The sequence below is a fragment of the Pygoscelis adeliae genome, unplaced genomic scaffold, assembly GCF_000699105.1.
Source record: "Pygoscelis adeliae isolate BGI_AS28 unplaced genomic scaffold, ASM69910v1 Scaffold628, whole genome shotgun sequence".
Taxonomy (NCBI): Eukaryota; Metazoa; Chordata; class Aves; order Sphenisciformes; family Spheniscidae; genus Pygoscelis; species Pygoscelis adeliae.
Genome location: NW_008825408.1, coordinates 443,572 through 467,739, shown reverse-complemented (window position 1 = coordinate 467,739; position 24,168 = coordinate 443,572). Strand labels below are relative to the sequence as shown.

The 24,168-nt window shown below is 44.3% G+C and overlaps 1 protein-coding gene across 1 annotated transcript in view; it reads right to left on the bottom strand.

Moving 5' to 3' along the window:
* Positions 1-24,168, bottom strand: part of LOC103922307 (phospholipid-transporting ATPase ID-like) — a 74,856-nt gene that overhangs the window by 6,516 nt on the left and 44,172 nt on the right. The window contains exons 12-23 of the mRNA XM_009330418.1: positions 19,219-19,415; positions 17,880-18,088; positions 15,668-15,711; positions 13,953-14,118; positions 12,966-13,154; positions 11,985-12,100; positions 10,365-10,529; positions 7,789-7,900; positions 6,602-6,707; positions 5,685-5,832; positions 2,305-2,488; positions 570-793 (exon numbers count right to left, since the gene is read on the bottom strand). Of these exons, the coding sequence (XP_009328693.1) occupies positions 570-793; positions 2,305-2,488; positions 5,685-5,832; positions 6,602-6,707; positions 7,789-7,900; positions 10,365-10,529; positions 11,985-12,100; positions 12,966-13,154; positions 13,953-14,118; positions 15,668-15,711; positions 17,880-18,088; positions 19,219-19,415 (1,860 nt within the window). The remainder of the gene's footprint in view (positions 1-569; positions 794-2,304; positions 2,489-5,684; positions 5,833-6,601; positions 6,708-7,788; positions 7,901-10,364; positions 10,530-11,984; positions 12,101-12,965; positions 13,155-13,952; positions 14,119-15,667; positions 15,712-17,879; positions 18,089-19,218; positions 19,416-24,168) is intronic.

Sequence of the window (24,168 nt, the reverse complement as noted above, 5' to 3'; positions counted from 1 at the left end):
CAGCCCGTGGGCAGGGGCAGACAGCAACCGCCCTGCCTGCACCCTTGCACCCTCAGCCCCAGGGCTAACACTTGCACGCTCTCTGCGCTTCCCAGGGTCTGGGCTGGGTTGGAGATTGGTTTGTCTTAAACTGACACCAGCTTTTTTGCTGCAGGAGATTTGCTCCTCTTGCAAGCTGCTGAAGCACACCTGGGGTTAAACAGATTGCTTCAAATGTGCTAATAGGGCAAGCATAGGTCTTACACAGATCTGGGCCAAACTGGCCAGGCCTCTGTGTAATCTGTACCCTTGTTTGATGCTGGTTGTCAGTTTGAACACTTTCAAAAATCCCATGAGGTACCTGTGTGCTCCATAATGCACCTAAATGTCTTCAGGCATCTGTCCTCTACCAGCAGCGCAATGAAGGAAGCAGCATCTGCTTTCTACTCATACAGCTGAAGAAGACAGACCTGTGTACTGTTCAGTAAGGGGGGGGCGGGGTGGCTTAGCTTATTTCCTTTCAAAATTTTTCCAGATACTTTACTTGAAAATGCTATACATGACCATGAGGAAACAAAAGCTGGACCTACCTGTGCTGAGAAGCCGGAGAAGAAGCCATACCAGAAATGCACTAACGTGAAGGCAAAATTCTTATAGAAGAAGTATTTGAGGAACTTGCACATGCGGATGTAGGACCACCGGCCGTGGACCAAGAGCAGGCGCTGCAGGTAACGGAACTGTGCAAAGGAGAAGTCACTGGACAAGACCGCCTGCATCCCCTCCTGGCCACTGATACCAACCCCGATGTGGGCAGCTGCAACAAGAAGGTTATTGATCATAATAGAGAGTTTTGATTACCCCATTTTTTAAATGAGTTCTCTGCACTGGGACACTGTGACAATTCCCTCCCAGACTTCATAAAAAGTCATGTGTAAAGTTATTTTTAAAAAAATAAAAATTTTTTTGGCACTAATTCTTTCAGCAGCATTGCAATTTTGGCTGTGGTGATACATTTCCAGTAACTGGGCTTGTATTATTTGAATGAAATTACACCCTCAGTGACAATTTGTGTTTTCTTTCTGAATGTTTTCCAACAGCATAAATGCTGTTGTTCATAACAGCTGCTGTTATGAAAAAATAACTTTAATTTATATTGACATGTGACTTGTATTTACATGCATGAATGTCCTTCCAGCAGCCTTAAAATACTGCTCCAGACAAGCAAAATCTTCAAATCCCTTATAGGTTTTTCAGACAAAGTGCTATAAGGCAGACTGTAGCCTTTTTACATTTCCTAGGCTTTATTAGTTCAATCAAATAATTAGATAGAAGAGTCACGACTTTTTAATAGTAACTTGGGTTTATTAAACGTGGACATAAGTTTAATGTGACAGCTAATTATACAGCTTTAACTAAGGAGAACAATCTTGATGGCTGGAGGTTGGGTAGATTCAGAGGCTTCCATGGAACAGTGAATTGGTAAAACCCTAACGTCCCAACCCTCTCGTGGGGGGAGTGGGTTCGTTTCTAATTATCATGTACACTTCAACTTTTCTTATCCTTTCTTTATTGACTGCCTGACTTATCTCCCCTGAAGCTGCCTACTAAGCCTTTTCTTTCTCAATTAAAAGGCTCCAGTTAATCAATTCTTGCAAATTAACACAAGGAAGATTAGCAATAGGCCCTTCTGAATAACCTTAATTTAATTATACCTAGTTAGGGGATTTTTTTCATAAATTCACTGAGGTAATGCAGCGTCGAATGATGCTCAAGGACAAAGGGGCCTAGAAGCCCGTGATTTGTAACTCAAGGGAGATAATTGACAAATGGCCCTACCACATGGAAATGTGAAAAAAAAATCATGTAACATTATACAGACTATTTACAGGCATGAAGATTTTCTTTCTGCATTGCAGACAGGCCCTCTCTGAAACAAACTTGTTTGTTCTTTGTATTGCCCTTGTGATAGTGGCCATGCAGACACACAGGTGGACATCTCACAGCCCCAGTGGGCTTTTGTCTATTCTAAAGTAGAAACAGAGAAATAGGAAATAAGCGCAACCTTAGTGTCCTGCGATCCTGGTGGGGGGAGGACAGCAAAGGGCCCTCCTGTGTGTCCTGGAAGGCAGGAGACACGAGTAGCCTATAGTGACAGTGCTCTGTAGAAAACTGCCAAAACTTGGGACACAGCCACTTGGTGCCACAAAGAGGGTGGTACAGAAGGCACTCAGATACGTGTTCCTGCTGCTAGGCCACCTCGGATAGATAACAAATACATCAGTGAGTCGGTTTGCTAGAGCATGCCGGCTGTCGGCCATCACTCACTTTTGATCATGCTGACATCGTTGGCACCGTCTCCGATTGCCAGGGTCACAGCCTTCTTGTACTTCTTCACCAGCTCCACCACCTGGGCCTTCTGCAGCGGAGTCACCCGGCAGCAGATCACCACTTTGCACATGCAGGCTGTTCTCACCAGTTCCAGCTCCAGATTCCCTTCCAGCGCGTAAGCCTGAGAAGAAGGAGCAAAGGGGGTGTTCAGGCCAGACTAGCAGCAACTCGTGGCCTGACAAAGGGGATGCGGCGGGAAGGAAATGAGAACTGAGCGAGTTCTTCCATTTGGTAGAAGGAAGGTATGAGATACCCCAAGTGAATCCGTCCATTCAGTCGCAGGGAGCATCCACGCGGCACGACACCATGCCACGCAGCGTGCACCTGCGAGCTTGCACCTTGGATGCACCACAGCTGGATATGCACAACAGCTGCTCTGGCCGATGTAACCTGGCAGTGCAGCAGAAGTGTCAAACAACAGGAGCACTAAATCAATGAAGCTGCAGCTGGGCCTGAGGCAACCGTGTGTATCTCCATGCGAGAGAGTCTCTGCTCATCCCTCTTGGTTTATTTTTTAAGCTCTGGGAGATCTGTGGTATTAATAGAAGAGATTTCAATTTGGGAGTACTTAATTAAAGAAAAACATGGAAAAAGCTGAGCTCAGGTGGGCATGACAAAGCAAAATACAAAGCCAGGGAGAAGGCAACTTTGCCCTGAGTGCTGAGCTTTTAAATCAGTCAGCCGTGTTATTTCTATTTGGGAAGCACAGCGATAATTGGATGTCTGGTCACCCCTCCAGCTCTGCGTGAGGAGGAGGGAGCAGTGTTAGCTTTTCATATTTTTTTCAGAGCATGCTTTTTGGCTCTGTTATATGGGTGTCTCTTCTCAGTAGACATGCGTGGAAGGAATCCATGGGGCTCTCTCCTCCACAGAGCCATTACAACAGACCCACTGTCCTTTCTGTGTAAGGCAGACAATCCTTAGGCCAGATATCCTTTCTTCTTGAAAGAGCGAGCTGTGAGTCACCAGTGCCCCCGCTTCCCTCCCGTCAGTGGCAGGCAGGCGTGCTCAACAAGAGAGATCTCTCCATGGTTTAGCTTTAGTACCAGCCGGTCAGTGCAGTTAGAGATGGCTTTTGCCACAACATCCTTGCTGCACAGCACTAGCAAAATGTTATCACACAGTGTATTAATGGTACTGCACACAAATTAACTAGTATGATGATGCCATTACAGATGCTGATGTGCTTCTGTTCACTCGCTTTGTTTGAGCAAGACCACATGTGTGCATAGCCCCCGTGCTGCCATCCCATCTATCTGCACCTAAGGATATGGCACTGAACACATGCTGTGTTTGAGTGGGATGGTATCAGCCCTATTACCATTGTTCAAGCTCTAGGTACACAGAAATAAATAACATATAGTTTTGTCCACACTGTCCTTGTGGTCCCCACCCAGGAGAAAGTCATGGCCTTGGTGAGACTGGCTGTGTCCACTCTGCTGCAGGCTATGTGGGCTGGCTGCTCCCACACAGCCCAGATTTTAATTTCTGGGACATATCTCCTTGCCAGGGTGTGGGTGAGTATGTGGTTTTCCAGGAATAAAAAGAAAGCTTTGTCACCACTGCCAGTGGTGCTTTTATAGCGCTGCACTTGGAGTCTGTGCTGTAGGCTGAAGGGATGGAGTAGGAACAGGCAGAGGCTTGCAGCCAGCTGGGATGTCAGAGGATTCGCCCGTGCAGATGCACCAAACTTGATAGAGCTTTTACCTGTTTTGCAGTGGGGATTTAAAGGGGATTAAGGCCCTGGAGTTAAAGAGAGAGCAAGTGTAAAAGAGGGAGAGAGGGTACTTGACAATGTAGACACTGCCTGAAAGTGTCCCCTCTAGTCCAGGGTCTGTATACATGGCACACAAGCCAAAAATGGAGCAAGATGAGATTTTTTTAATAGTAATTTGCTGGGCTGGTATAAAGCTAGGAGTTAAATTTGCTGGACTGCCATCAAAAGAGGTAGCAACAGGAAACAGAAGCATCTTGTCTCTGAAAGGCAGCGCCTCCCAGCTCTTTTCACGTCTACCTATTTGCTTCCCCTGCAATCTGGGAAAGCAAAATACAATAGACAAATAAACCCGATCTAGACTAAGCCTTCCTCCCAGAAAGGTTGAAAAGTTTCTACACTGTTTTTTTCTCTAACCTGTTCTGAAAAATTTCCAAGGGTGGAAAATCTATTTCAGTGCTTCACTATTCTCACCAGGAAGACATTTCACCCAAAACTCTCTTATCTCAGTTTAATGCCATTACTTTGTTTACCTGTTATTATCTGAAGGGTATTACCAAGACTGATCAGTATTCTCCAGGCTCAGAAATCCTGTCTCTCTCTGTTTTCCCCTGTGCTTTCCAGATCATGCATGACTGCTCTTACAGTTTTCTTTGTACTCCCTCTAGTTGGTCTGCATTTTCTCAAAGAAAATGGCCCGAATAAGTTGAATTATTTCAGCTAAGACTTTACTGATGCCAAATGAAGCAGGAGGTTTTCTTCACAATTCTTACAGATGATGTTCTTACATACATATCTCTGATTTTGTATGTGTGTGGTTGATTATGTGAAAGTGCAGAACAACGCATTTGTTCTTACTGAATTGCATTCTCCATTTTTCCCAAGTATTTCTCCAATTTGTTAAAACTGTTTCCAAGTCTAATCTTGAACTTCATCAGGCCTGCAGTTTATCCCAGCCTGGTGTTATCTGCTCTTTTTTTAAGCAGTTAATGCAAACGCTGAATATCAAATAGATGTGGGATAGCCCCCTGCAGATGCCCCTTAACTGTTGTTTTAGATCAACAGTGAGCCCTTAAGAGCCATACTTTCCAAGCAGTCTTGCATCTGTCACTTAACAATTTCATCTAGACTGTATTACTTCAGTTTGATTGGAAGAACATCATGGAAGAGAGCATCAAACAATTTATTAATTAAGTTATAAGACATATATCCCATCTGTTAAATGTATCTGTTATCAGATATATTTAGTAGAATATGTTCTTGGCATACTTGAAACCCATGTCTGATGTTATCTTCTTGCTGCATCTAGAAACTGCCTGATTATTTTTCTAGTATCTCTCTGGAAATGAAAATTGATCCAGCTACTCTACCCCTCTCGTTTGCCTAACATCAGGGCCAACTCTTCCCTGTTCAGCCTTCTGAAACCTCGCCCATCACCTTTGATGTCTCAGATAACCACTGAACTTAATCTTCAATTAGGTGAAAAAAAAAATCCATTCCTCTAGAGCTAAATTTTTAAAGCATTTTCAGACTTCCAGTATGTCCCTATCACATTAAGTTCTTCAGAGAACTCAGCCCTAACATGACTCTGAACCTTCCTTACCAGGCTGTGGCCAGTGATAACGAGACCGTACACCCCATTTGCTTGCTCATCAGGTATAACATTTGTTTTTTTTGATGATTTTTCAAACTGAATGTTGATTTCATCACTTTCCAGAAAGGAGTCTGGCTTCATCTTTTTCCTTGCATTCCTAAAAAAATCCAGAATAATAATGAAAAGCTTGTAAAGATTTATATGTTTTATTAAATCAACTTCATGAAAATAAAAAATCAATGCTTCCCTTTGATAGTTTAGTTCAATTTTCCCTGTATCCCTACAACAACATGCATAGTTTAGCCACTGCTGTTTGTGCAGATCATCCACATGCTTAACAAGTGTGTGCTAAACTTGTGCTGCTTTAAAGTCAAACAAATCATCTGAGTGTCATGAAGGGCAGTATCCCAAAGGGCATACCAATTTTCTGTACATATTGTCTGGCAACCACCTATTTCACGAGAAAAGGACTTCCATCTGTACCTAAGAACTCGTGTCTACTGAGGAAGCTAGGGAGGAAGGCAGATTTCCAGATAATGCTAGAAAAGCACCATATCCAGACCAACGACCACAATGTGGATGAATGGCAATAGCAGTAGAGCAACAGCATAGCTCAAGCCTGGAGCCAAAGGCTTTGTGGCTCCAGATCACTTGTAGAATGTCAGCTGATATTACCTGCCTGACTCTGCTTTCTTATATGTTTATACAGATTTGACCTCTTGGATCAAGAAGCTTCAGAGTTTATCCTCAGAGGAGATTTCTACATTGAGTTTAGCTGCTGGATCTTCCAGGGAGCCAGCTAGTCCTTATCTAAGGTCTCTGAATGAACTGCACCAAGTAAAGCCCACAGGAGAAAAAGGTGGAATAATACAAAATACGAATAGTGTCAGTGCACAGCAATGAAGCTGCATATTTCAGCCATTTACCTCAGCTCATTAAGTACGTCATCAGATGTGCTGCCTTCAATAATGAAAACATCTTCCATGTCATCATTCAGCAAGTTGCAGGAGTAACCAATATTCATTGCCGTCTCTGGGAAAGATAAATCAGGAAGATGACCCATCTTAGCAGCCCCAACCTCACCCACCGTCTCTATGGCCTTTTTACACACATGACAAAAGCTCTCTTTCTCACTCAAAAGAGCTCTGAGCCTTTCAGAGTCAACAGTTTAAGAGAGCCAGGAGAGTCACCTTGATGGATGTAGCAGCAGATCTCCCCTAATTGGGCTTCACAAGGCCACAGAAAAAAATAATTCCACCAAAATGAAAAAGCTTAAAACACCCTTTGGCCAATATACTTGGAGCCACAAAAAAACATTTCATGTTGAGTCAAAAAAATTTTTTCAGGATTTTTGACTTTCCCTCCCCTACTCCCAGAAAAGCCCCAAACCATAGTTCTGAAGAAGAATATCAAGACATTTTGTTCAGAAAATTCTGAAAAAAAAGTATTTTGGTATTTCATAAGCAAAACAATTACATTTGGAACATGACAAAATTAAATGTTTCATTTTTCTCAGTAATTCTCTGCTCATTTCTTGGATGAAATTATTTGCAAACACTTTTGGCCTCCCTGAAACACCATTGTTTCAGTGAAGTTACTATTTCTCCAAAAGAATTCATTGGAGTCTGTTTACCATTCTTTCCAACTTAATGCTTTCTCCAAAAGCCTATGTTTCCTCCGTTTCTATTCTGGATCATTAATGCCAGGATCAAACTGAAACAGACCCAACATCCACTTTAGGATTAAAGTTCCTGGAAAGCAGGACAAGATTTTTTCCACCTTCTTCACCAGGATGGTCGACTGTAGTAAAGTGACACCTTTTTACAGCATGTGACAGGAACTATGGGATGCTCACTGTCACCTCTGCAAAGGCAAAGGATGCTGCCTTCACACTGGTTCCAGCCTCAGGACAAGAATTAAGAACAGGCACTAGCTACAGTTATCTGGTCTACTTCCAGATAACTGGAGTTTTGCCTAGCTGGCAATGAAGCAAAACCCTCTAAGTTTGTCTTCTGTGCAGTTTTCAAAGGAGAAAGAATGAGAACATGGGTCTTAGCAGAACCATCCCACTGGTGGGAGAGAAGAGAAACGTCCAAAGCTGTAGCCCCTTTACCTTGCTTGTCTCCAGTGAGAACCCATATCTTAATGTTGGCTTTGGCAAGAGTCTCAATTGTCTGCGGGACTCCATCTTGTAACTTGTCCTCAATCGCTGTGGCACCTAGCAGCTTAACAGAAAACATCAGGGAACTGGTAAGTCTTCCCATTGCTAGCAAAGGAGAAAGCATTAGACCTCCAGGTAATTACTCAAGCAAACACAAATGAAATCCAGGAATAAGGTTGTACTGATTTTCATTCTTCCTCAGCAACTTTACTGTACAGAATAGAGCCCTGATCCTGCAAATGTTCTAGTCTCTAATCTCCCAGGCTCAGATAGATCATCCATGAAATGATTTGCCAACAGGTTTGCAGACCTACAGGTCTGTGTACTTCCACGTGTCGCCTTCACAGCAGATAGAGCTTTACCTGAGGGACAAAGACAGCTGTGGATCCATGTCCCCAAACCTCCATATGCATCCTCTAGTGTGGAGCTTGGTCCCAGCTATATTGTACTGCAGCTGTCATATGGCTGCTAAACATCTTCTTGAGCCCATAACAGACCTGTCATCACCCCTGCTCCACACTGTCACACAGCTAAACCACAGACTGCTTAGGACACAAACGTTGGTTATTTTAAAGTTACTGCTTTTTCTGCATTTTGGAGATACTTGGTGGCTTTAACCTATCATCAAAGGGACATGAAGGTTTCACTGCTACCTCAGGTTTAGACAGCATCTGCTACCACCTACCTCCTCCTGTTGGGAGACTAAATTCAGAGGTTGGCTTTAAGCCCAAGATCCCTTTTGACTTCCTGGGATGTTCACCATTCATCAGCTATGAGTGTTATCAATGTAGACAACAGCTCTGACAGAACTTCTCTATAGGGTCCTCAAAACTGCACAGTCCACATTTTACAGCAGTAGTCCCTGGTCCAGCGAGCGAGAGCTTAAATGCTTGTAGCATACAAAGCCACCTCCTGGGAGCACCTGCTCGTCCTTGGCAGCCTGAGTCTGAGCTGGAAGCCCAAAGATGGACACTGATGTCAAAAGTGCCCAGGAAGAGGGGCTTGCATTCCCCACAGCCATTGTCTTTCTGGAGCTGCAGAAAGGCACGATAGTATTGTTGACAGACCTTTGCCTGTCTGCCCATGACCTGGTGTAAGAGCAGCTGGAGGGACACTCGTGATGCCTTCCTGACTGTGGATCTTCCTTAGTTTTTAGGTCAATCAATGATAAATACTATTTTTACTACTATTCTGTGAATCTAACCATGTTCCACCCCCTTGTGTCCTTATATCCTTACTCCCACTAAAAGGGCTCCTAGCAGGAGCCTGCCACACACAGGGACTTCTGCTCTTGCCCATCAACCGGACTATGATACCTGGCAGTCCTCTACACCTCCACAAGACCCATCTACTTCCTTGCTGACTCTGGCTGTCACACCCACTCTCTGTCACAAGCCAGGCTTTCCTACACCCACCCTCTGTTCTTCCCACAGCACCTTCGGGAAGTAAAGTCACTCCTGTACAGAGTACAGAGAAGGGTTTTGTGTAAACAGTGTTTTCTTCTGAGCCACACTTCTTCCTGCTGTGAGCCCATGACCTTTTCTCTACTCAGGCCATGAGCTTCATAACCCTTTCTTGCAAAGCAGCTGGCCCCTTAACTTCCTAAATCTCCATGACTTTCCTGCTTCGAACGCGGCCCACAGAGCATTTGCACAATGCCAGTCACACAGTCCTCTGGACTGGAGGATCAGCGTTTTCCGCTCCTCTGTTGAGACCCAGAAGGGCAGTAGGCTCTGCCCCATGGACTATGCAACTTCCAGAAGTCAGCTTCTCCTCGGTTCACACTTGCTTCTTCCCAGGCCCTGTGGCATCCTGAGCGTACAGCTAATGGAAGGAGCAACAGTGCGGCTCCCAGAATTTCCGAGACTTCAGAAAAGCACTGCTGCGAGTGCAAAAGCTGAATTGCTTCCCCTCAGATCCCACACATCCTTTTTATTCATTATTCACAGCTCTAAAACACAGGCAGACCCCCCCGAGCATTCAAAAAGCTGTAACAACACTCAGGGAGAGAAGAATGACTTGAAGATCACAGTTTGGCCCTATTTCAAATTGACACAAACATGTTCATGGACATCGCCTCCCCATCCTGCCCAGGGCTGCAAGAACAAAGAAGACGCTCTCTGAAATGGAGGGGCATTGGGGATTATTTACTGCCTGCTATTTCAAAGACAGGAAAATAAATAGATCAGCCATTTGCACATACAAAGGATAGCTATGAAATATTTGTGTCCACATCATCTCCCTTAGGCTCTGGTTTGTCACTTCATCACGAGAAAGCTACTCCAACACCCACGTGAGTTAAAATAAAACCATTCCCCTGCACTGGTGGCTGACACCCCAGTTATGGGCTCCTGACGGAGATGCCAGTGAAAACCCAGGACTGCCGTATTCCTATCCGCTCCCATCACACAACCCACTGAGCTGTTTGCAGAGCAATGTTTACTGAAGTCATACTGAGCTGTTTATTGACAAACCACCATCCTCGCTGCCTCCCCCAGAGCTTGGCCCAGATTCCCTGAAACACCAACCATTAGGTCTTTTTCAATCTCTTCATATAACTCTGACAATTTATCTTCCCGTCCTTCCAAGGCAGTGCTTGCTTCATGGTGACGCTTGATCCAGTCCTGAAAGTAATCTTCATCCAGGTTTTTATAGGCCACCACGAGTGTCCTCAGACCTTCACCAGCAAACTCCTGTGAGATAGTGGTGAGGCAGAATAGGTCAAAGAAGAACGGTCTGCTCACCTGGGCTTACAAAAGACCCTCGGAAAGCAAACGGCTATTTGTAAAAGTTTCTTGCCTAAAGTTTGCAGAAGAAAGGTGAAAAGATCACGACTTAGACCACAAACCTTGGGGTACTTTTTAAAAAATAGTTCCAGACTATTGTTTCCACTTCATTGTTGCCATCCACAGTCCTTACAAGGAACAAATTCAAAAGAGCTTTCCTACTTTCTGGCTCTAAAGCTTTATATTAAACCAGACAGTTGTTTCCCAGATTCGTATTTCTCAACATAAGGTTCAGAATAGTGAGACCTAAATAAACACTGAACACAGCCTTGAATTTTGGACGTGGGCTCAACAGTTTTAGGGTACAAATGCTGGCTGAAGTGCACAGCGTGAGCACAGTCAGTCATGACACCTCAGCAAGTCCTTGTAGCTGTGCTTTCTGTAGAGGTATGATTGATGGTATGGCTCTCAGTGTTTGGAGGAATAACAGAGATCCCTTTGTGAAAACAGAGGTGTTCCCCCAGGCTTGAAGTAAGGGTGCATCAGGAACAGGCTACATCCACAGCTCTGCTCTGCCCTCTCCTTCGCCAGCAACTTTCTCTGGCTCCCCCAGGCAGTGAGCAGAGATGTTTGTGCTACTGCACATCCCCTCTGGCAAAACTTTCTGTTATCTCGTGCTCTGCATTGTACCAGCAGCATCTGGCATCGCAAGGGGGAGTAAATATTGGCCAAAACATCCAGCTGGCTGACTAACCACCTCCTGCTGCACACCATCAACAATACAAAAGGCCACAAGTTTGAGTGACACATTTTCCTTGCTGCCCCTATATGGTCTGGAAGGAGGGGAGGTGGGTATGTCCCAGTGCCCGCCCAGTCCCTTCTGACTGACACCTCTTGGATCACAATCACTGCAATCTGAATTGTATTCAAGAAGGTAAACCCCTCTGTGGCCCTTTACTGATCACCCGAGTTATTCCGATCCAAGGCATGCTTGAGTGCATCGGGTGCACACATTGTAGAGTAATAGCAGACTAGGATGGAATTTAGTTGCCAAAACACAGATGCGTTGTGCCACTTCAGGTGTTTCACCTATCCTGCCTGGCTTCCAGCTCCTACTCCAGAGGAATACAGGTCTTCTGAATGTCCTGCATTGCATTTGCCATCTGTGTTCAGATGTCCTGGATACCCTAGAGCAGTTCAAATGGCACCTGGTGCCCATGCTTAGGCAACTGATTTGAGACCTTTAAGGCTTTGTAAATTTATTTCCCTCTCCATTCCTCATGAAAAAAAAAAAAATTAAAAGACTAGTGCTTGGGTGCTGCTTCTGAAATCTGTTTTTTGTCTCAATACAAAGTACATTTCCACACCAGGAGAAAAGAAAACCATCAAATGCAGAGATATTGTGCAGAAGGAAGCACTTACATTCAGGTGTTCTGTGGTCTCCTCTTTGAGAGAGTCGCAGGATGAATGAAGCAGTTCATAAAGAATGGTGTCAGCCCCCTTGCAGTACAAAGTCAAGTCACCTTCTGGACTCCGCACTACGAGGAAGAGGAAAAGAAATGCTACAAATACCAGACTGAGGCACTTGCGATTCACAGCACTTCCATCAAAACAAAGAAGGGTTTTTAGAGGTGTCCAAACTTCACCAAGTTTTGGCAAACTCCCAGGAATCAAGACAAGCTTTGCTTAGAAAAGAAGATAATGCAACTACTCTCCACCTTAGTGGTAGCAGCATAGGCAGCTGTACCCAGATTGCACTGGTCTGAGCAGATGCTCTGTTGGACAACGTGGTTCTTACAGGCAGCACTTCAGGCAGGACATCTGCATTCAAAAGTCAAGAACAACTTGTTCTTAGAGAACTGGTTCTGCTGCTCTTACTGCTCCTACCGGTATAGGTACTACCACTCTCTGGCTACAGTTATGCTATTCCAGTTCCTGAAATATCTGAGGATGTTGGAGGGTTAATAAAGGCTACACGAGGTTTCTTGAATCATTTCTCCATTTTCCTTTTGGGAAAGCAGGCTTCTCTACTCGTCCTTGCTTTCTCCTTTCCCACTTTCTGAGATTTTGCTGATAATTTTAAAGCTGATTAGAAGGAAGGTCTTTCCTGCATTGTCATGAGGGAAGTAAGATATGTAAAAAGCTTAGTATCTTCAGGAGGCTGCTCCATCACTGTGGTCCAGATGTTAAGATGTTCTCCCACCTACCTAAGTTAAGTATTTATCTAGCACTGTTGCTGTGTAATTGAAAAGTCAAGGCAGCCCATCTCAAGCGCTCAGAAGTAAATGTTATTTGGAAAGCATTGCAAAGGAGGTCTCCTAGGAAAAGGCATCAGAGTAGAATGAGGGCCAACTTGAAAGCCTAAAATGTCAGGAAGGAAAGAAGGGAGTAAAGGGAACATACCAATAACAGACATTCGCTTGCGAACATTGTTGAAATCAAGAATAGCCAAGAGTTTGTAGATTTTTGTTTCTCCCATTTCCACGACGGTGATGGTCTCCGGTGTGCGAGCCCGGAACACAAAACCAAAGTTTCTGGCAGCAGTGACGAGGGCTCCCTCATCAGGAGATTGGGCCTGATAAACCAAGTTACCTGACACGCAAGAAAAAAAAAAGCAGTGTGGCTTATGCCTTGTTTCTGAGGCTAAACAAAGACAAAATCAAAGACATTATATAGCAGTTAACTCTTTGCTTTTCTGTCTATCCCCAGAGGTGCAGCACTAAGAAGCACCTTATGTCCCCACGTCTCCATCAAATCCCATTATCCCATCCTCCAGGACAGTGCAAGAAGCCTCCTAGACTCTTTTGGGGTCTTCTATCACTCTCTTTGGAGTCCAACAGATCTCACTGAGAGGACAACTTCCTTGGGTTTAACCCCTTCTAGTTAGATCCGCATGTATTTTTCTCAACTACATTTTCACCTTATATGTGTCAATTAATGGTTCTAGCCTTTAAAGCACAGTTTTCACCCTGTCTGGATTTGAGGAGACTGACCCAGTACCTGTGGGAACACTGGGTGAGTGGAGCTAATAAGTCTCCAATGGATAGGTGCTCTATGCTCTTTGCTTTATGGGACTTGGTGCAGAGTAGAGAAAGAGTGGGGCAAGCCATCTGCCACCTCGGGGAAGCTGTGGCACCTGCAATTTCTGCACTCCAGAGATGTGGTGTTTGCAGTAGTGTCAGCTCCACCACAGGAACACACAGGGAGTGGAGGCCCTGGTCCTTTCTCTTCCCATGTGGCATCTCCAAAGACATTGATTTGTGTGTTGTCATATACTACAGAAAATCACCAGGGAGCCAAAAGGACCAATAACAGCTTCTGTGGAGAGAAGACATACTGTGCTGCAGGGTGAACATAACCACTCAGTCTGGTGCCTTCAACAGTCCTCACCTTCCTTCTTCTCTTCTGGCATCACTGTGTGACAGAGTGAGAGCAGCCGGAAGAACCTGTGCGTCGGGACATCACTCAGCTTCACAGCTTCAACCAGGCTATGGTCATAGAAGGCAAACTTCGGGTCAGCTAACTGGTTGTATGAGAAATCAACCTTCTCTGTGTTCTGCAAAAATATGGCTCGGTGTTATTTGTGTCATATGCCTGTACACCAATGACTGCCCATCATAGCCCCTCTCTCTTCATTACCTTTACAAAGGGCCCTCTCCTGCAGGGCTGTTCATGACAGAGATTGGTGAGTCAAAGTAAGTGGAGTTCATGAAAGCTGCTGAATCACAGGAGAGGACAGACACTTGAGGTGCCTTTCAGAGCAGCACTCAGGCTGAGAACCTGATTAGCTCTCTGTACGACAGCAAATGCTCCTACAGGATCCCCGCCAAAGGATTTCTATAGCAAAGAAATGCCTGCCTTCAACACATGCCTGCTTGGAGGCATCATGCTCCTGATGTCAATGGCTGCCTGTGATAGGGGAATGTGGAAGCCCAATTTAAAACAATTCAAAAGGCTGTGTTCTCCACCCTATTCTCCCAAAGCAAGAAAAAATCCTAATATGGAAAAAAGATGACAGACAAGTGATGTAAAGGTTCAACTCCACAGGCACTGCCTGTTTTATCTAAAAACAAGGAGTCCCAAGCAGTACTAGAAAAATGGCCAGAAGCTCACAGCATGATGTGTCATGGAGGAATGCGCTGCCGAGCCTGCCCAGGACAATTCCGACTCCCACCCCATCCCCAGTGAGCTCAGAGTTTCCAGGATGGGAGTCATCCTTTTGACCTCTGCAAGCTGACATTTAGCACTTACTGCAAGAGCATACATGCTCATCTGTGCAGCAAGGTCCAGGGACTGCAACACTCTGGATGTGTGGGCAGCAGGACTCTGCTCTGGTGGGTATCATGGGCAGGAAGAGCTGCCGGGCAGCCAGTTGGCAGGAGATTAGCGTGTCTCCCCAAGCAAGTCAGCCCTTTGCATTTTGCTGCCTGAGCGAGAGCAGTCTGGAGGCACAGCACTCGGCACAAATAGCCCATTTCAGTGGGTAATTTAAGTTTTAAATGGCCTGGAAATGAATCATTGGAATGAGGAGTGGAATTTTCATCATCATCTTGCTGTTTGTTACTTGGATTACTGCAAGCAGTTTTCAGACATTTTAGAAATCCAAGACATGTGGGTTTGTGCCAGCAAGCAGAGGCTAGCAAGAAATGGAGAAGTCACCCTTTTTCACACTTTCAGTGTCCAGATATTAGGGGAATTTGACAGTGACCTAGTTATGGATATGAACTGAACTCACTGATTCCCCACCAAAGCTTTAATTAACTGCCAAGGATAATAAAATTCACCAATGTCCAAGTTTCCAACAAACATCAATGGCCAAGTATTCAAGAGGAGCTGTGCATGCACTAGGATGTCATGTGAAGCTGAGGGAACAGTGGGCACTCAGGCTACCCGACCTGCACATTTAAACCAGGCTTACTGGAAGGGAATGCAACTCTGGCAATCCTCTGACATCCACAAGAACACACATCCCTGTTGTCCAGGTCAAAAACATCAGCTCTTGCAGGGTCAAGAGCATGAGCTATGCCTGGGTGGGTTGTGTCTGCTAGCACTTAGGCAGGCAGGTTCACTGAAAGCAGAGATCCTGATAGCGCTTGAGCACTTACCTCATTTATTTCTATCCTTTGCCCAGACGTATCATACACGTCACCTGCAAGCAAGAAAGACTGAGGTTATAGCCACAAACTCCGGATCAGTGCAGTCTCTGAGCTTCTCTACCACAAAAATTGGTTAAAGTGTTTTGAAGCTAGTATCTAATTAAAAAGTTTCAGTAAGCATAAATATCTTGACATGGGCACTGGAGACTGATGATTCGTATCAATCAGTTTCTATGTTAATCCATGACAAAATCCAGAGACTGACAGATGCCTGAAACACAAAGCAGTTACCATAAAAATGACTGGCATTTGGGTAAAGAAGACTTGGCTCAAGCTGAACCCAGAAAGGACATAGTAGTAGGTAGGAAGCGAAGGTGATTTCAGGGGATGACTTCTCTTGTACCTTCCCTTTGGAATGTGAAACAAAATCTAGCTCCTGGATCATATTGGGTTTGCAACAGTCCCTGGACAACCACAGAGGAGGAGTTGACAAAGCCCATGCTTCCTAAGTCTAGGTAGCAAGGCTGCTCTATTCATTTTCCCTGAACTGATGATCTGGTCACAAAAATGGAGACGTCTCCAGGAAACACTATTGAAACTTGTTCTGCCTGAAGAAAAATTTCACTTGGAAGGTCTGGACTGTGCCCAGCCCAGCCAGATTCAACACTTCATTAAAATAAGATTGAAATATAGTGAATTACATGAATGATAGATCCATACCTGCACCAGCAATCTCAGCTGTGACCAAAGTCAATTGTAGGTGCTAGTACTCCCTCACAAAAGCCCTGAGGGTGTAGAAGAAACTCAGAAGTCATCTCTTCTGAGATGCACATCAGTTGATCCCTGGGAACTGTAACCAAGAGGCTTTTGGACACCTCCTTCCCAATGGGAAACTTAAGCCTCCGGAGTACCTTCCCTGGCAGCAGAACTAATTCATCCTTTCTGGCATGGCTTTCCCAAATGCCCCTGAGCAGCAAATACAAAGAAGTACATTCCTAGGAAGAAACTAAGCATTTAGAAAACTATAGGCAATAGACCGTCAGCCTTCTTTCTGCATATTTCCCATTCATTTCTCGAACCCACACCCTATATCTATGTTAGTGGTGACATCCACTTTGGAAAAGTCAACTAAGGACACATGAATGAACAGAATTACTATTTTTCAAACTGTTTAGCAGCACTAACGTTGGCTAGCATAGTAGCGCTGTTTGAGATATGGTGGTCTCCAAATATACACAACGCAAGATTTATAGGAAGAACATGCTTCTTTTATTAGGCCACCTGACAGCACTGAGGAAAAAAGACAAGCTTTCTGCCACACTAGTCCATCAGCAGGTCTGACACAGGCAAAACAAGCATCAATCTACGAATAAGGGGTGACTAATTTCTCTGGAGGAATCTAATGATGTTAATCGATTAGTCAGTTTGTGAATTGTTAGCACCTCTTGAGTAGTATGAAGAAAACCGCCCGGGGCCATACAACGAGCGAGCCTTTTAAGTCAATGACTGTTAGGATCTAACAGAGCTAACAACTTTTGTTTCCCATTTTTTCCAAACCCCTACAAATATTTCTCTCTTCTGGTAGGTGAAGTATGTCAGGGCTAAAGACAAATGACCAGGCCGTTGACTAGGTGCTGACTGAAGGTTCAGCTACCTAAATGGGATGTGGAAAACGGCTCCTCATGACATGAGAAATTGCTGAATGTGAGAGATAACAGTGTGAGAAGCTGACAAAATTTGCAGATAACCCCATGAGGGATGGCTGATTTCACAAGTGGTTAGGAGGAAGTTACTTATGTGAGTTATATGTTATGTTTTGCAGGGCTAGCAATACCTGGGTAACCATGTCCATAATACCATAAAAGGCTGAGATTACCTAGGCAGTGACATCAGAAAGAAACAAATTTGAGTACAGATGTAGTAAAACTGGGACCAATGAGGAAAAAGTAATAAGGTGCAGTTTCTTTAGTTGGGATGATAAGAGGGGCAGAAAAAGGGAGGTAAAAGGGTGGCAAAAAGGGGAAACAAGGGACAGGGAAATGATATTAAGAATGCAAATGATGTAATCAGGGCTGTCCAGGCATCACTGATGGGCAGCCCTGCACTTGATCACTGCAGCTTCTTACAAGACACTCTCTTCTGGGTATCGCATTTAGTCTCTGTGGATGAAGAGGCATACAATGGAATAAAACTCAGAGAATAAAACAAATAGATAATATACCGTAGGATTTGCCATTGATGGAGCACTTGTTGAAACACATGATGTTCTGAGTGAGAGTTCCTGTTTTGTCTGAGAAGATGTACTTGATCTGCCCCAGCTCTTCATTGAGTGTAGTGGTACGGGCCTGAGCTGGCGTGTCATTCAGCGGATAATACATTTTACGGTCCCAGTCAATGTAGAAACTGTTACCCAAGCGTATAATCTCTACACTGGTGAAACAGAAAGAGAAGGTGATGGAATATTCATTAGTTTAAGGGAGAAGATCTTTATCTTCAGCACCACCATTAGTGATTGCAATTAGAAGACAACTTTGAAGGTAATGACAGGGTGTACTCATCAGGTTGTCCTTAATGGCCTGTAGTAAGCAATGCTGAAGCAAGTCCCGCTGAAATGATCTGTTAGGTTTATAGCAAATTCCTTTATTTGTAAAACAACATCTTATAAATGTATTTGAAAAGTTTCAGAAGTTTTCAGACTGAAAAGCAAGGCAGGAGCAGTGGGTTTCACTTGATGCAGTTTTGGGAGTGGTACTCGGACGGGGACGGTTTCCAGCAGGGCTCTGGGCTGGGCTCAGCTGGGTGCCAGGGGATGAGCACAGCCACGGCTCAAACAACCCAGACCTCCACAACAAGGGAGTCATTGTGTGACTCAATACAACCAGGGAGCCATATCAGCCCTCAGACAATATGAATTTCCACTTTGCCGCTGGTGTGACATACTGGACAGGAATGGGAGACAAAAGAGAATCTCAGTAGCAAAGCTGTCTGAAGAGTTAAGTGTAATGAGAAACTATACACCACAACCTCAAGGTTTTGAGAGTGTCATGGACACATTGCCTACTCTACCCCTGCTTGCCTATCTGCAATAACTAACATAGCACTACGTTCTCTGGGAAGCGGCGACATTCACTCTGCTCATATAGCACCAAGTACTGTGGATCCTCAACCTGATTACACCTACTTACCTGGCAATCCACTCCTCACATGAGCCCTGCAACCACCTCAAAGAACGTGCCATTGACTTTGTTTGATGGGCAGTGCAAGTGGGAGAGAGCAAGACGCTGCCAGTAACAGGCTTCCAGTCTTACTCTTATAGCATCCTACACCTACACCTCCCCTTTAACTGCAGAATCACCCTTTCCTTTTCCAGGGTTCACTGCTGTCCCCACTCCAACCCTGACAAAGACCTTCAAAGGCAGCAGAAAGAAAAGCATCGCTGTGGTTGTCTGCGATCGTCCACAATGGGGTTGCATTTGTGTCTAGGGAAAATGCTGCTCCCAGCTAAGGCAAAAGCTAAACCTCTCCTAAGATGAAACATGAAAGGAGGTTCTGGCACGTACCTGACGTAGAGCGAAATTGGCACCACCGTGTTTAGAATGATCACGTATGACCAGAACATGAGGAAGCCAGAGTAGGAGGCAGAGTTGACACCTTCTGCCCAGGGCAGATAGACCTGGAAGTAGTAGCCCTTATCATACTCCCAGATGCCATTGCCAATGGCTAGGATAAGACACATCAGTGCTAAAAATGCAAAGATCTGCAAAAAAACCCCAAAATATTGCATTTTAGAAACAAGAAATTTACTATGTACAGATTAATCAGAAGAACATAATGAGATAGGGTTGGACAGCCTGAATCACAGGAAAACGTTCCTAGCAGTGAAGGAGGAGAAACAGCAAAGTTATGACACTTTTACCTCAAGGACAAAATTACACAGTGCGGAGTCTAGCAGTTTGGAATCACAAGACCTCAAACAGCTGGGGATTTAAGTCCCAAGCAGACACCTAAACCAGGGTGTTCATGGGCAGCTGGCTGCAGAACATCAAATCTTGTTAGAGGTGAGTTGAGCTGTGGGTCCTCAAACATCTGGCTGCACACTTGGGAATAGAAACTGCCTGGAGGACTTTCCCTGGCCATTTGCTGGATGTACCATAGTTTTCCTCACCATTTCTGAAAAACTACTAAAGATAATTTGTAACACAGAAAATCCAGCACTGTGCAGGTTGGAATTCAGCACTGGGTATCATTCTGATGGTTAAAGGAGAGTTAATCACTGACTCAGAACAAATGGTTGCTTTGGTACCTGCCATCACAATCTGATTACATTTCCTTTGAGCAAACAGAAAGCAACACTAATCAGTGATGTGTATCCTTGGACTTTAGAGAAGCCTATTTCATGAAGCCTAAAGCAACCAGGGGGACAGCAACTGGGAAGAGAATTTCAAAGTGGGACACCCTAGTGAAAACTGGGACTTGCTCAGGAACACCATTTAATAGACACAAAAACATTACACAGGTCATAAAGAATTTTTGATTAAAAGAAAACAAGAACATAACAATACAATTATGTGGGAAAGTATAGAAAAAGAAAGGGAAGAAGGGAAGTTAATAGGAATTAATATAAACTGCAAGGAATTATAGAACTATGAATATCTAATAGTCATATAAAATATCAAGAAAAGAAAACAGTAAACTCATGAACAGGTGTGGAAAAGGCAGACATGTTCAAGACAACAGTCATCCATGAATGAAGGAGGAAGGAAGCAGAAGGAAGTATCTATCCCATATGATGTAGCAGATGGAAAAGAAAGATTATCTTCTGTGACAAGGAACACCATGTGGCTAATAATAAGCATTTTCAATCCAGTGGGCCCAGGTAATTTAAATACGAAAGCTTAGAGGGACTAGCTGAGAAATTTTCTTAACCAGTAAGGTTAATTTTTAGCAATGCTTTGAAAACTGGGAAGCTCCACCATACTGAAAATCTGCTAATACAATTCCAGTATTTGAAAGGTAGAAATGGTGATCAAGGGAAAGATAAACTGAAGTTAGCTTGATATCATTCCTGGACAAATGGTAATAAAAACGGTTCTGTTGATATGGACTTCTCCAAATATTTAACTTAAAACAACCAACGTCCTCATAAAAATGTAAAGATATGGAATCATTAGGTTGCACAACAGAGCAATTAAAAATAATCTCTCGCAAGTATGGTCATTAGGGAGGAAATATCAATAAGTTGGGCCATTATGTATAAGGCCACCCAGTAACAATCACATTACAACTGTAATCAACCTTTTTAAAAAACAATAATTGAGGTACAAACATAGAAACATTGCTGGTAAAACTGATAGTTGTATTGCTGAGGTAATCTGTGAGAGGAGGAAGGATACTTTTATGGAGTGATTTGAATCACTTGATGAAAAGTTCACATACATCCAACTTGAATTTTGATACCAAGAAGCTGCTAAAAGGGGACTGCACTAGTTAAAGGTGCTGGGCTGAGTTTCAGGGGACACATTTGTTTCCCACATCAGTAGTAGCTTTTCTGTTTTATTGTGGGAGGCCCAATAAGTTACTCCACTTGTGAAATGGAGACAATATTGCTTGCTGTTAAGGAATGTGGCGCGGTGTTTTTAAACCTCTGTGACCAGCAGTAAAAACAGACTTCGATTTGTGCGTTTGTAATCATCATGACGTAAGGACATATGAGAGGTGTGAGCTGGGGACAGGTAATGTCCTTTATTAAACCAATAGACATAGACAGAGAAAATAGACAAGCCTGTCCATTTTTGTATATATTTCTGTTGGTCAAGTAAAAGATATTACTTCTCTCTGCAGACCTTGTCTGTGGTAAAATAAATTAATTAGAAGAGCCAGCTGGCTCTTCTATCTTATCACTGTACCCTGAATGACTCCTCGCTGCCGCACAGGTTAAAAATTGTCAGTTTGTAGAATATCACAATCCACGTAGGAAATTCAATGTATGATTTAGCAATAGAAATACACATGGGGCAAGACAGCAGCTGAACTTTCCCATATCACAGCAGCTCTTGTCTACGACTGCACTTGCTTTATGCACATTTTGCTTTATGTGCATTTTGCATGTCAACGCTCTCGTCCCTAACAGCTCAACTTGTGTACAATACTCGTGCTTACACAAAGTTCACTAACATGCTGTTTGCTTTGAGACAAATGCAAAAGACCGAGCCGTTACAGCAGCCCCAGAGATTAATTTCTGTGCAGCAAAACAACTCTGTGCAGGGTGTTGTAATCATAACCACAGCTCTGCAAGAGAAGGACATGAAAAAAACCCTGATCGTAGGGTTGTGCATACTCATGGGGCTTCCCAGCGTGAACATCCTCTCTGGGTCCTGCCCATGAGGTGCCTGCAAAAGATCCTCTGCAGGACTGAGTAGGATTTTTGTAAAGAGGAGGTGACTTTTGACAAACATTTCCTGTTGGACTGTGAATTAAAACTGTCTCGGTTTCTTTACTGGCACTTTCAGTTCTCCTCCAGGATTTGAAGCAATAAGTTGTTTAAGAGGTGAAGGTGACAGCCCTATTTCTCTGAAAACATGCTCCCACAAGCCTGCTAAAAAGCAAGTTTTGGAGGAAAAAGCATCTTGGAGCTGGCGGGTGCGTCCCCAGTGGAGGAATATTCACTTCTCTCTCAGATCCCTGAGAAACACTTCCAAATGTGAAAAACCAGCTACGGTTGCCATCTGGAAAGGTTGACTCCTGGTTAACCCTTGTTGGGACAGAACAGGGCAACATTTAACCAGGACTCCATTGACGAGCCCTGCTTAAACACCACTTTGTGCCTGGAAGTTTTATGGACAATTAAACACAAAATAGCTTTGCCAGTGTTAACATGGAACAAGTTTCATTACACTTAAAATGAGCTATTTATAGCAAGCTGTGGCTGCTTTGTATTTTCAAACTCAAGAATGCAATATACTGCCTCTTTTTATGACCGTGCTTTGGAACCTTCGACCACCCAGCGAGCTGGAAGGACCTGATGTCACATCCCCTTGAGTGTGCAAGGAGCCTGGTGCTTAGGGTGGGACAGAGATTTCCTTAGACACCAAAATGTTAGATGCCTTAAAAACGTGTAAAGGAGAAAAACACACCCTTGGCTCCATCAGTGCCCAAGAACCCAGGCAGAGGCTGATGCAATCGTCTGCAACTTGCTCAGTTTTTTAAAACAGAGCCAGGAGGTAAATTTATCTCATTTGTGTTCATGAAGAGAGGCCAAACAGACTGAAAGCTCTGGGTGGGACCCTTGACTATTGAAAGGAGATTTGGCAAATGTTAATTGAACGCTAAATTCCAAGTTCCCTATACAGTTTTTCTCTGCTCCATTTCTGTGCCCTGTGGATCCCCCACAGCCCTACCCTACAGCCCATCCTGCTCTCCAGCTAGTGCATAGCAGAACACCTAAGAAAATGTGAAGTTTTTCAAATGCTTGCAAAATTTTTAATGTAAGAGGCCTAAACCTTCTTTGTTTTTGCTGTCCCCTTAAGTGCAAGGGAAGAAAACACTGAGGAAAACAAGCTGATGATGATAATCAAGATTTTCACTTGGCAGAGATGGGTGTAAGGTTACTAAAGTCAAGGGCATGTCCTTACTGTACACGGGGCAAGGACTCAAGAGGGCTTGAAGATGACCCTGGGGTGGCTTTCTGTGCTGTGGCACTGCTTTACAGCAAATACGCATATGTAGATGTTCAGAACACTGCTTCACAGCTCTGGGAGTTGGGCTAACCACTGCTGCTTTGGTACAATTTCAGTCTCACAGAGGCACAACTGGCTCTGTCCACTAATATCTCCCATCCCTGGGCCCACCTAAAGAGCTTTTGGGATCCTGAGAAAAAAAGCAGGAGAACAGGGGCTGGGATCATAGAATCATAGAATAGTTTGGGTTGGAAGGGACCTCTAAGGGTCATCTAGTCCAACCCCCCTGCTGTGGGCACGGACATCTTCAACTAGATCAGGTTGCTCAGAGCCCCGTCCAGCCTGACCTGGAATGTTTCCAGGGATGGGGCATCCACCACCTCTCTGGGCAACCTGTGCCAGTGTTTCACCACCCTCAGCGTAACAAATTTCTTCCTTATATCTAGTCTAAATCTACCCCCCCTTTAGTTTAAAGCCATTCCCCCTTGTCCCGTCGCAACAGGCCCCGCTAAAAAGTTTGCCGCCATCTTTTTTATAAGCCCCCTTTAAGTACTAATAGGCTGCAATAAGGTCTCCCCGAAGCCTTCTCTTCTCTAGGCTGAACAACCCCAACTCTCTCAGCCTTTCTTCATAGGAGAGGTGTTCCATCCCCCTGATCATTTTCGTGGCCCTCCTCTGGACCCGCTCCAACAGGTCCATGTCTTTCTTATGCTGAGGGCTCCAGAGCTGGACGCAGTACTCCAGGTGGGGTCTCACCAGAGCAGAGTAGAGGGGCCGAATCCCCTCCCTCGACCTGCTGGCCATGCTTCTTTGGATGCAGCCCAGGATACAATT